The sequence below is a fragment of the Dama dama genome, chromosome 16, assembly GCF_033118175.1.
Source record: "Dama dama isolate Ldn47 chromosome 16, ASM3311817v1, whole genome shotgun sequence".
Lineage (NCBI taxonomy): Eukaryota > Metazoa > Chordata > Mammalia > Artiodactyla > Cervidae > Dama > Dama dama.
Window position 1 is genome coordinate 12251036 of NC_083696.1, and position 13095 is coordinate 12264130.

Sequence of the window (13095 nt, forward strand, 5' to 3'; positions counted from 1 at the left end):
AGGCTCAGAAAGCTTATAGGGGCGTATAAAATATTAAAAATAATAAAGTTTATTAGCAATGAGATAGCTGTTATGGCCTACTGAAAGATGTAGGCCTGACAGGCATTGTATTTCCCAGGAGGCAGAAGCTACAATAGACAGACTTAGCTGTAGTTCAGTTCAGTCACTCAGTCGTGTCTGACTCTTTGCGACCCCATGGACTGCAGCACGCCAGGCCTCCCTGTCTATCGCCAGCTCCCGCAGTTTACTCAAACTCAAGTCCATTGAGTCGGTGATGCCATCCAACTATCTCATCCTCTGTTGTCCCCTTCTTCTCCTGCCCTCAGTCTTTCCCAGTGTCAGGATCTTCACCAGTGAGTCATTTCTTCGCATCACATGCCCAAAGTATTGGAGTTTCAGCTTCAGCATCAGTCCTTCCAATGAATATTCAGGACTGATCTCCTTTAGGATGGACTGGTTGGATCTCCTTGCAGTCCAAAGGACTCTCAAGAGTCTTCAACACCACAGTTCAAAAGCATCAATTCTTTGGCGCTCAGCTTTCTTTATAGTCCAACTCTCACATCCCTACATGACTACTGGGAAAACTATAGCTTTGATTAGATGGACTTTTGTTGGCAATGTAATGTCTCTGCTTTTTAATATGCTGTCTAGATTGGTCAAAAGTTTTCACCCAAGGAGCAAGCGTCTTTTAATTTCATGGCTGCAGTCACCATCTACAGTGACTTTGGAGCCCAAAAAAGTAAATTCTGTCACTGTTTTCACTGTTTCCCCTTCTATTTGCCATGAAGTGATGGGACCAGGTGCCATGATCTTAGTTCTCTGAATGTTGAATTTTAAGCCAACATTTTCACTCTCCTCTTTCACTCTCATCTACAGATTCTTTAGTTCTTCTTTGCTTTCTGCCATCAGGGTGGTGTCATCTGCATACCTGAGGTTACTGATAACCTTAGACTTAATTGGCATAAAACTAAAACAAAGGGAGTTAGCTTCTCCAGATATTTCACAGAATTAAATGAAAATGATGGATCTGTCCACCATAAAAAGGATGGGTTAGCATTGGAACATTAAATTTTAATAAATCCCTTTTGTTGGAAAGTTGTCTCCCTGCTTTAGAATTTGTATCTAGATATTAATGTTTACTCCCAGGAGTCATCTATGGTTCCATAGCTGAGCAGCTTTTCTTATGAGGGACCCAGTCTTGAATTAAAAGTGGTAATATATTTAATAAGGTTGCTCTGGAGTTATTCTTTAAAACTTTAATTCTTAAGTTTAACTTAAATTTTTAAAATTCTTTAAGCTTTAAGAATTCTCTTTAAAATTTTTGTACCCATCCTTGTAATGATTTAAAGCGGATGTCAGTCTTGGTCGACTTGAAGTATAACCATCCTTATTTAATACAATTTATTGGGTAACAACTCACTGTAGCCCCCAAATTCTGACAGTAACCATAGTTACTATGAAATTCTCCACTTAAACATTGATGGACATGAATAGAAAGTGTATTAGGGACTTCCCTGGTCATCCAGTGGTTAAGAATCTGCCTTCCAATGCAGGGGACTCACATTCAACCCTTGTCTGGGAACTAAGATCCCGCATACCTCAGGGCAACAGAGCATGCAGGCTCAATAGTTGTGACAGACTCTGGGGTCCACAAGCCACAACTAGAAAGAAGCCTGTGCACTGCAATGAAAGATCCCTCATGCCACGACTAAGACCTGATGCAGCCAAGAATAAATAAAATAAAATAATTAATTTTTAAAAAGTGTTGAGTAGACAGTTGCAAAATAAGAAAATTCTGAACATGAAGTACGATGAGAGAAATCTTATTCTTACCATCGTAAGGCCAATTATGAACACACAGTAATTAATACGGTAGATTTATGGTACAAGGATGCACAGAACAATGGAAGTAAGCATGCCTCAGAAACAAACATTAGTTTGTAGAAAAACATAGTATTCAATAAGGGAAATTTTAGATATCAGTAGGGGAAAAGCTTATCTAAAAATTAGTTTGGACTCTTGCTTCATTTAAAAAATTAAGTTCAGTTAATTTTATTAATTAAATTTAGGCAAATTAAGGAGTGAAATGTAGGAAAATGGGCAAACTATGGATTTTAACAGAGCATAACTTCCTAAAAAGAAAAGGACAATAGATCTGAATATATAAAGCTTTAAATTTCAGTACTGCAGACATATATTTTCTATATTTAAAATGCAAACAAGAAAAAGGAAAAGTTATTTGAAACACATATAAAAAAGTCAAGGTCCTTAACATTTTCTGACATATGAAACTAGACCAAAACACAAAAATATGAAGACTCAAAGAGGGATAAAAGAAATGAATTAAATGGGCAAAGGAGACATTTTAAAAATACAATTAAAAAAATAACAAAATTGAGAAAATTCTGAAGCCATAGTTATGAGACCTAAGTTAAATTATATACTGATGTAATTTCACAGATATAAATATTTTCGTTAAACAGAAAGAATGAAAATAACTAAACATTAAATTAAATACTAGGAAAAGAGTGATTGTAAGAGAAGTTGAAAGAAACGCATAATAATGTAAAGATGAATTATAAAAGGAGATGGGATGCAGTAGAGTGGTTGAAAGGAAAATCTTTGAATAAAGTCATAGATTGTAGAAAGAAGAAAGAAAAATGCAAAAGTGGAATTCTTCTAAGAAGCTATACCAAAGGACTATATAGAGGTCTGAGGTTTTTAAAGTAATGAAACACCATTTATGATGCATGATTTTCTAAGAAAATGAAAACTATTAAATGAACCAAGAAAAAAAGTAGAAAAGCAAATAAATACTTAGCTATGAGTGATTTACAAAGTAATGGAAATATCAGAGTTTGCTTAGTTGTTGCTCTTGCTGTTTAGTTGATAAGTCGTGTCCGACCCCATGGACTACAGCAAACCAGGCTTCTATGTCCTTCATTATCTCCCAGAGTTTGCTCAGATTCATGTCCATTGAGTCAGTGATGCTATCTAACTATCTCATCTTCTGTCACCCCCTTCTCCTCCTGCCCTCAATCTTTCCAAGCATTTGAAAATGACTGAGGAAAAAATGAAACTCTTTCAAACTTTTAAGATGAAACAATTATCATACCATCTAATTTGGCCCAAATAGTGGAAAATTAATCAGTTCATACTATTGAGCTATTGTTATTCTGTTGCCAATCTGACAACATTTACCAAGAGGAGAAAATAGAACTATGACAGCAAATATACTAGCAATCCATACTCAAAAGATTGGTCTGCCAGGATGTGTAAAGGTTTATCCTAAGAATGCAAGAAGGGTTTAAAATTAGATATTCTATTAATATAATAAATTACTTCATAACAAATAGGAAAAATTCATATGGTTGCTCAATATAAGATAAAAATGTATTCATTATCATTTAAAACACATTTTTGATAAAATTCTTAGAAACTCATTGATAACTGACATTAAAAAAAGTTCATCTTACATCTGTATCTACTTAAAGAAAAAATGTGGACAGTCTTATTAAATCTGGAAAACGAAAAGGATGCTAGAATCATCCATGTTATTTGGTAAGATTGTCTAAGATTTAGCTCTTGTAATAAATCATAATGTTAGAGCTTAGAGGATTCAAAATCATCATTTGTAAACTATGTGTTTACCTCTAAAATAAAATGAAACTACTAAAAGACTGAAAGTTCATTAAAGTCTTAAGAATACCAAATAAACAACTCCTCTGTATAAATGATAAACAGAATATATAATGAAAACCACAGTCAGAGATCTATATAAAATATAAAATATGTAAGAATAACCTCAAACAAAAATATATGGAACCTATATTACACAAACTACAAAATATTGCTTAGATAGAAAGAACATTTTAATATATTTATAAAATTTTGTCAAAAGGCAAAGTTCTTTCCAAATATATGTATAGGTAAAATGCAACCTATTCAGTAGCCCAAAAGAGATTTTCTTTTTCCCCCTTCTTGGAACTGGGGGGTGATTCCAGGATTCATCTGGAAGAATGTGCAGGCAAAACTCACTAAAATAAGATTGAAAGGGAAGTGTAATAAAGAATAGTAAAAAGGAAGTAATTCTGCTGGGTTTTAAAATATATACTAAATTACAAAAATGAAAAGTATGTAAGAATTGCCATCAGATCAGTGGGACTTGATAGATTCCCAAACTTATGAGTTTCATATATTACTAAGGAAGCATCATAGCTCAGTTGAGAAGATAAGATTTATTCAACTGATAATATAGGAAAATTGGCTCGCTCCTTGGGAAAAAACAAAATGAATCAAAATGAAGTTTTCATATGTCTTTAATACACACCAGACACCAATGTAAATACTTTATAGTTTTAAAATATACATTAAAAATAAAGCCATTAAAAGCTAGAAGAGAGTATAGTTAATATACATAAAGTAAGTATTATTCCATTTCAGAATGTATTAAACATAAAAGCAATGGGAAAAGATTCTCCATTACATTAGAATAGATTAAACTGCCAGTGCAGGAGATGTGGTTCGATCCCTGGGTCAGGAAGGTCCCCTGGAGAAGGAAATGACAACCCACTACAGTATTCTTGCCTGGGAAATCCCTTGGACAGAGGAGCCTGGTGGGCTCCAGCCATGGGGTCACAGAGAGACAGACATGAGTTAGCAACTAAACAACAATATAAAAATTCAAACAATAAGAAACAAACAAACAATAAGAAAGAGAATATTAGTAGGGAATAAAATCTTGATACGAGAGCTAAAAGGATAATTTTCCTAATTTATAAACAACTGTCCTGAAATAAAGGATTTGAAGTCCCATATGTTGTTTATATTTGAACCACAGATTTGTCTCTGACAGTCCTCTTGATCAAAGCAGAACAGGAAATCTGGACTGTCATCTGGTACGTTTGTTCTTTTTTGTTCAGTCGCTAAGTCATGTCCAGCACTTTGCAACCCCATGGACTATAGCACACCAGGCTTCTCTGTGCAAAAATAAAGAAACATAGCAATTGTCAGGAAAAATTACTTCTGTTGACAGAGAGGTTTGAAAGCAGTCATTTCAGGGAGGAGGCTTGATTGTAGAATATTTGGGGGGCACACGGGTTCTGCCATTTACCTGTTGGTAACTTCAGGAAAGTTAACTACAAGAATTACTATTATGTTCCAGCGCTCTTGTTTGTAAGTGAAAATAATAACACTAGTCCTTCCTGCATTGGATTAAATGAGTCTATCCATGTAAAGCACTTAGAATAATGCCTGGCACGTAGTGAACACTGGATAAATTAGTGATTATCACATGGGAAATACAGACTAAAGATGCTGGCTACCACTAGAATCACTACTACAATAAACAAATGTGTATGTGGGTTCATGTGCGTACACACACATAATCTTGTATTAAGTCTTCATCTGATTTTCCTTTCTTTCTCCTTTCTACTTGATTCACCTGCTGTTCTTCATCAGTGCTGAAAATAACATCAGTAAGAGTCTGGGCCCTAACATGACACAGTGATTCTAGGGAGAGTATAAAAACTTTTCTCAAAATATGCTTGCTTAAAGATGCCACCATAAGCTCATAAAAATGGAAACTGGTTGTTGAATCATCACTTACCCCATGAAAGATAGAATCTAATTCACTATTTTACACTTCGGAGCCATAACGTAATATTCTGCAAACTGAAGGTTCTCTAAGCAAATGATAAAAGTCACAATCAGCATTGATTTAAATACTAGTTAGAAATCTTTTAAAGTTTTGATACATTGGCAGAAAACATGAGGTAACTAAAGAGATGTGTATGCGCTTAGTCGCTTCAGTCATGTCTGACTCTTTGTAACTCTGTTGGCTCCAGTGTGGCCAGGGTCCTCTGTCCATGGATTCTCCAGGCAAGAATACCAGAGTGGGTAACTATTCCCTTCTCCAGGGGATCTCCCTGATGCAGGGATTGAACCCATGTCACGTCTGCCTGCATTGGCAGGCAGGTTCTTCACGACTAGCACTACCTGGTTGAGCATAATTAACAATACAATATTTGTTCCGTGTCATATGCAGACATCTGCATGCAGACCAATTGTATTTTTCTTGAGTAAAGTGAATCTGTGGCATTTTGTAATTTGTGAGAATGCAAATAATATTTGCTTGCTCTCCTGCAATAGAACGCTACTGTGCCACCTTTCAGAAGCCCAAAGGTGTTACCGTATCACCTCCCAACTGTGGCAGGCATCCAGCCAAACCTGGGACGATCTGTCAGCTTAGTTGCCGCCAAGGATTCATTTTATCGGGGGGCAGAGAAGAAGTGAGGTGTACCACCTCTGGAAAATGGAGTGCCAAAGTTCAGACAGCTGCTTGTAAAGGTAGGTCCCCACGTCGGTCAAAATGAAAACCAAGTTCTATATAATGGTGTGTTGGTGTAGTGTTGGACTGTCCTTCTTTGCATCTTTTGCTGCATACCTATGGTAAAAGGGTAGATGTCACCCCAATACATGCTATGAGGATTTTGGCTTTGGGGTGGTGAATTTACAAAAATCCAGTACCACATGCCAGGCAATGATAGAAAAGATAGAAAACTAAGGATGATATTAGGGCCAGAAATCAGGTTAAGTTTTCCATTGGGAATTGAAAATCTTAGAAGAATTTCTGACTCCTATTAAGCAAGTGAGATTAAATTAATTTTTTTCTTATAAAAGCAAGTCATCAGCGCTTTGGAACCTGCATCTCAGTACATTCACAAGAGAACACTGCCAGCTTCCTTACAGCAAGAGCAGACTGCTATGAAAAAAAGAGGTCTGGAGAGCAAGAAAAAGTTCTTAGAAGTAAAAATCTCTCTCTCTAAGAAAAGGGCAAAACAGTGGAGTGGAAGTTGTTGAAAACAGGATTAACGATTTGAAGAAGCAAATTGAAATTCCTTCAGAAGGGAGAACTTCTAAACAAGGAACTTGAATATCCCAGTGGATCAAGTTCAAAAAGATAGAAGTTAAGAGAGATACCCAGGAGAAATCGAGAAACACCAGTGCCCTTTAATAAGGAGCATAGAGAGAAAAAGGGATGGAGGAGAAGAATTTTCCTACCAGTAGAAGAACGTTTCCCTGAGCTACAGAAAGGCTTGAACTTTTAGATCGAAAATAACCTCTGACCTTGTTGGTTATCTATTTTATATAAAGTAGTTATATCTGTTAATCTCAAGCTTCTAATTTGTCCCTCCCCCACCCCCAACAATACGGTCCTACTGTATAGCTCAGGGAACTATATCCAATATTTTATAATAACCCATAATGGAAAAGAATCTGAAAAAGAATGTGTGTATGAATCACTTTGCTGTATACCTGAAACTAGCACATTATAAATCAACTCTGCCTCAATAAAAATAAGAAGTTCCATTATCAGAGGAAAAGAGTTCGTTGGTCCATATGCACATAAACACTGAATAATGTGAGTCGAAAAGCCTCTGAGTGTTGGACAGGTATACTTTCACTACTCTGTGAAATCTTTAAGACCCAAAGGTAAGGAGAAAATCTGGTTTCCAGAGAGAAAAGAGGAACTTCACAAAGGAAACAAGATTCAGACTCACATTACACTATGCTTTTCGTTTGCAACTCGAAATGCCAGAAGGAAATGGAGCAGCGTGCTAAGAATACAGAGGAAGGTACCATTTCACGCCAGTCAGAATGGCTGCTATCCAAAAGTCTACAAGCAATAAATGCTGGAGAGGGTGTGGAGAAAAGGGAACCCTCTTACACTGTTGGTGGGAATGCAAACTAGTACAGCCACTATGGAGAACAGTGTGGAGATTCCTTAAAAAACGAACTAGAACTGCCATATGACCCAGCAATCCCACTGCTGGGCATATACACCGAGAAAACCAGATCTGAAAGAGACACGTGCACCCTAATGTTCATCGCAGCACTGTTTGTAATAGCCAGGACATGGAAGCAACCTAGATGCCCATCAGCAGATGAATGGATAAGGAAGCTGTGGTACATATACACCATGGAATATTACTCAGTCATTAAAAGGAATACATTTGAATCAGTTCTAATGAGGTGGATGAAACTGGAGCCTATTATACAGAGTATTATACAGAGTGAAGTAAGCCAGAAAGATAAAGACCAATACAGTATACTAACGCATATATATGGAATTTAGAAAGATGGTAACGATAACCCTGGATATGAGACGGCAAAAGAGACACAGATGTATAGAACAGTCTTTTGGACTTTGTGGGAGGGGGCGAGGGTGGGATGACTTAGGGGAATGGCATTGAAACATGTGTATTATCACATGTGAAACAGATCGCCAGTCCAGGTTGGATGCATGAGACAAGTGCTCAGGGCTGGTGCACTGGGATGACCCAGAGGGATGGGATGGGGAGGGAGGTGGGAGGGGGGTTCAGGATGGGGAACACATGTACACCCATGGCAGATTCAAATCAATGTATGGCAAAACCAATACAATGTTGTAAAGTAAAATAAATAAATTAATTAATTTAAAAAAAAAGAATCTAAAAGAATACAGAGGGAGAGTCCATATAAACCTGAAATTCCAAGTTCATTCAAGCTATTATTCAAGTATAAAGGAAAAATGAAATGCTTGTTTAGATTTTAAGGGTCGATAGGCTCATGCACCTTTGTGGGCGGAAAATTGTCTACATATTAGCCCCTCTGAGAAAGGGAAAATAAAAATTGAATAAAACTTTTAAGAAAGAAGAAAGTGAGACACAGATTAATCCGGATATATTCAGCTGCAAGTTGCAGAAGACTTAATATAACTGAAGAGGATTTATTATATAATAAGAACTTAGCTCTACAGTGACTGTTGCAGCTATGTGGAATGTTACCACATCTAATGCAGTATCTGTACCGCAAAGTTTCACACTGCAAAAAATATCTTTGGCTTTAATTTGTTGTTTGCTTTGACAGTACATTTTAGCATACTAATTAATTCTACTTGACAGTCTGTTTTCAAGTACAGTCCCTTCCTACCACACTCAGCATTCATTTTTTCCTATTTATTTCATTCCATAAGTATTAATCAAGTTCATATTATATTCCAGGCACTATATAATACAATGAAATAAGAAATCATGGCATTCAAAGAACTTCAATTTTTTGGGGGGAGGAAATTCAATTTAAAAATGGCAAGGTGCATTATGGCTGGGAAGGACAGAGGGCAATCAGAACTTGTGCAGTGAGCACCTAAAATGGACCAGTGGGTCAGAGAAGCTTCCTGAGGAGCTTGTGTCTAAGCTGAGAATTACAGGACAAGTAGAGTTTACCTGCCTCAAGGAAGAAGAGAGCATTGATTCAGGCAAATAAAAGAGCATGAACAAAGGCCCAGGTATAAGAAGGATCATGGTGCTCTTGTGGGACATCTGATGTGGAGACTGGGTTCTGACTGGGGATCTGTAAGTGATGAGGCTAAGAGAGAAGCAGGTACCAGTTCAGGAAGAACTTTGGAAGCCATGCTGAAGTACATTAGAAATCCTCTATGATTAGATTAGGATTAAAAATATTTCTTACCTGTCTCTTGTGGCCTTCCTTGATTGCTCAGATGGTAAAGAATCTGCCTGTCAATGCAGGAACGTGGGTCGATCCCTGGATAAGAAAGATCTCCTGGAGAAGGAAATGTCAGTCCACTCCAGTATTCATGCCTGGGAAATCCCATGGAGAGAGGAGCCTGCCAGGCTACAGTCCATGGGGTCACAAAAGAGTCAAACACGACTTAGCTGCTGAGCATGCATGCCCCAGTCTCTTAAATGACTTAGAATTATATCACTGCATCAATATGTTAACTGCTATGTGAATTTTCTGAATTAGACGTGGAAGCTCCTCAGATCAACTGTCCTGCGGACATAGAGGCTGAGACTCAGGAACAACAAGACTCTGCTAATATCACCTGGCAAATCCCAACAGCTAAAGACAACTCTGGGGAAAAGGTAAGGTTTGAGCAAATATTTGTATCCTTTTTCAAATGGACTCTAAATTCACTGTAAATATGTGTGCTATTGAAAACTTTCCAGTACTCTAATGATTGCACTGTCTCTAGCTGTACTCTACTCATAAATGCAAATGCCCCATCTGATAACAGAATGATCAGCCTTGAATTTTTCATTAGAAATCTCAGATGAAAATCTCTAAAAACAGAAACTTTTCATTCCGTGGATTTTTTTGTGTTGCGTATCCTCTAACATTACTTGGCTAAAAATTCTTGGCCCTTTACTATGCTCTGAAGATCTTTTAAGAAAAAGAAAGATGAGGAATCAATCTTAGTTCCTATTTATAAACATATCTTTTAAAATATGATCCTGAAATGGTAGTCTAAAGAAGATAACAGTGTTTCTTACTCTACTTTCAAAAACCAGCATTATTATATTATCTATCCAAACTCTATAAACTGCCTAGGTAGAATAGCCTAGAAAGGAATACACCAAAGGCTATGCCTGATTTTTTTTTTTCCTTTTTACTATACATAAAATATTGTATCATTTTTAACTTCACTTTGCTAATAATATATTATAAACCAAAAAGTAATAAAAGTACCATTAATGTTAACTTTAACTTCCCAAATATTTGGAAATTTCTTTCCAAAAGGTATCAATCCACGTTCATCCAGCTTTTACCCCACCTTATCTTTTCCCAATTGGAGATGTTGCTGTCACATACACGGCAACTGACCCATCCAGCAACCAAGCCAGCTGCACCTTCCATATCAAGGTTATTGGTAAGTCTTCAGATTACTTTGGTAAGTTTGTGAAAATAATCCAGAACCCCCAAAAGCTTTGCCTCTCCTTTATCTTCAGCAACTCCTTTTTCACTGATTCTTCCTTCTGTCATCGAAGCTGCTTCCTCTTTGAAACCTATGTACCCTTTAACTATCACTATATCTCTTTGATTCCTTTCTATCTGAGCCTTTTGAAAATTCCCCAGTGGTTGCCATATCTTTTGGCTTAACTGCCATTTATTCTCAAAGTCGCTCAATTCTGGCTTCTGTCTCCTCTACTCATAGAAATCAAGGTCACCAGTAATCTCTAGAGTTAACCCTACTGCACACTTTTTAGTCCTTATTTTATATAATGTTTCCATGGATTTTACATTATTAACAATGTTCTCTTTATCAAAACTGCCTCCTTCCCTGTCTTCTCGGACACCAGTCTTTCTTGTTTCTTTCCCCCATTTTTCTCATTTTTTCCACCTTGATTGCTTTTTTAGGTTTCTCTTCCTTAGACCAACTCTCAAATATGGATCATCCCCAGGATTCCAGTCTTGACCCTCTTTCTTTCTCTCTAGTTTTCCTGGTAATTTTGCTAACTGACAGCTCCTGGATTTCTGTCTCCAGCTCAGATTTCTCTTCTTAAATTCAAATTTATATATAAAACTGCATACTAAACTTTCCCATGTGAATGCCCCATAGGCATTTCAAATTCGCTCAAACTTAAGATATTTCTTAGCTCAGAAAACAGAGTGAAGACCTAGCTACCAGGCAAGAAATCTGGAAGTCATTCTTGACTCCTCTCCCTCTGTCACCAACATTCAATAAGTTATCAGGTTCTACTGGTTTCACCTACTTAATATCTCTGAAATCTGTCCCCATCTCTCCATCCTCACATCCCACTGCTATAGATCAGTCCTTCTTTTTAATTTCATTTTGTTGACCTGGTTTACTCCATCATCTCCTAACTGGTGTTTGTACTTTCAGTCAATTCAGTAGATATTCAGTAGATACCAGATGCTACTTGGAAATAGCAACCCACTCCAGTACTCTTGCCTGGAAAATCCCATGGATGGAGGAGCCTGGTAGGCTACAGTCTGTGGGGTCACAAAGAGTCGGACACGACTGAACGACTTCACTTTCACTCTCCAGGCAAGAATACTGAAGTGGGTAGCCATTCCATTCCCCAGAGGATCTTTCTGACCCAGGGATCATACTCAAGTCTCTTGCATTGAAGGCAGATTCTTTACCACCTGAATCACCAGGGAAGCCCAGATAGATAGCCACCAATAAGACTTAATATGTGGGGAATATATGAATGAGGTGGTCTGTAGTGCTCAAAAGTACAGACTGTGAGCTGAATTCTACCAAAAATTTAGAGAAGAACTAACACCTATCTTACTCAAACTCTTCCAGAAAATTGCAGATGAAGGTAAACTTCCAAACTCATTCTATGAGGCCACCATCACCCTAATTCCAAAACCAGACAAAGATGCCACAAAAAAAGAAAACTACAGGCCAATATCACTGATGAACATAGATGCAAAAATCCTTAACAAAATTCTAGCAAACAGAATCCAACAACATATTAAAAAAACCATACACCATGACCAAATGGGCTTTATCCCAGGAATGCAAGGATTCTTTAATATCCGCAAATCAATCATTGTAATACACCACATTAACAAATTGAAAGATAAAAACCATATGATTATCTCAATAGATGCAGAGAAAGCCTTTGACAAAATTCAACACCCATTTATGATTAAAACTCTCCAGAAAGCAGGAATAGAAGGAACATACCTCAACATAATAAAAGCTATATATGACAAACTCACAGCAAGCATCACCCTCAATGGTGAAAAATTGAAAGCATTTCCCCTGAAATCAGGAACAAGACAAGGGTGCCCACTCTCGCCACTACTATTCAACATAGTGTTGGAAGTTTTGGCCACAGCAATCAGAGCAGAAAAAGAAGTAAAAGGAATCCAGATAGGAAAAGAAGAAGTGAAACTCCCTCTGTTTGCAGATGACATGATCCTCTACATAGAAAACCCTAAAGACTCTTCCAGAAAATTACTAGAGCTAATCAATGAATATAGTAAAGTTGCAGGATATAAAATTAACACACAGAAATCCCTTGCATTCCTATATACTAACAATGAAAAAACAGAAAGAGAAATTAAGGAAACAGTACCATTCACCATTGCAACAAAAAGAATAAGATACTTAGGAGTATATCTACCTAAAGAAACAAAAGACCTATACATAGAAAACTATAAAACACTGATGAAAGAAATCAAAGAGGACACAAACAGATGGAGAAACATACCGTGTTCATGGATTGGAAGAATCAATATTGTCAAAATGGCTATTCTACCCAAAGCAATCTATAG

General features: G+C 37.0%; 1 protein-coding gene across 1 annotated transcript in view; it reads left to right on the forward strand.

Annotated features, from left to right (window-relative positions):
- The window catches only part of SVEP1 (sushi, von Willebrand factor type A, EGF and pentraxin domain containing 1), a 191405-nt gene that overhangs the window by 74110 nt on the left and 104200 nt on the right, over positions 1 to 13095 (forward strand). Inside the window, exons 7-9 of the mRNA XM_061163442.1 lie at positions 6151 to 6348; positions 9808 to 9926; positions 10582 to 10711. Coding sequence (XP_061019425.1) covers positions 6151 to 6348; positions 9808 to 9926; positions 10582 to 10711 — 447 coding nt within the window. The remainder of the gene's footprint in view (positions 1 to 6150; positions 6349 to 9807; positions 9927 to 10581; positions 10712 to 13095) is intronic.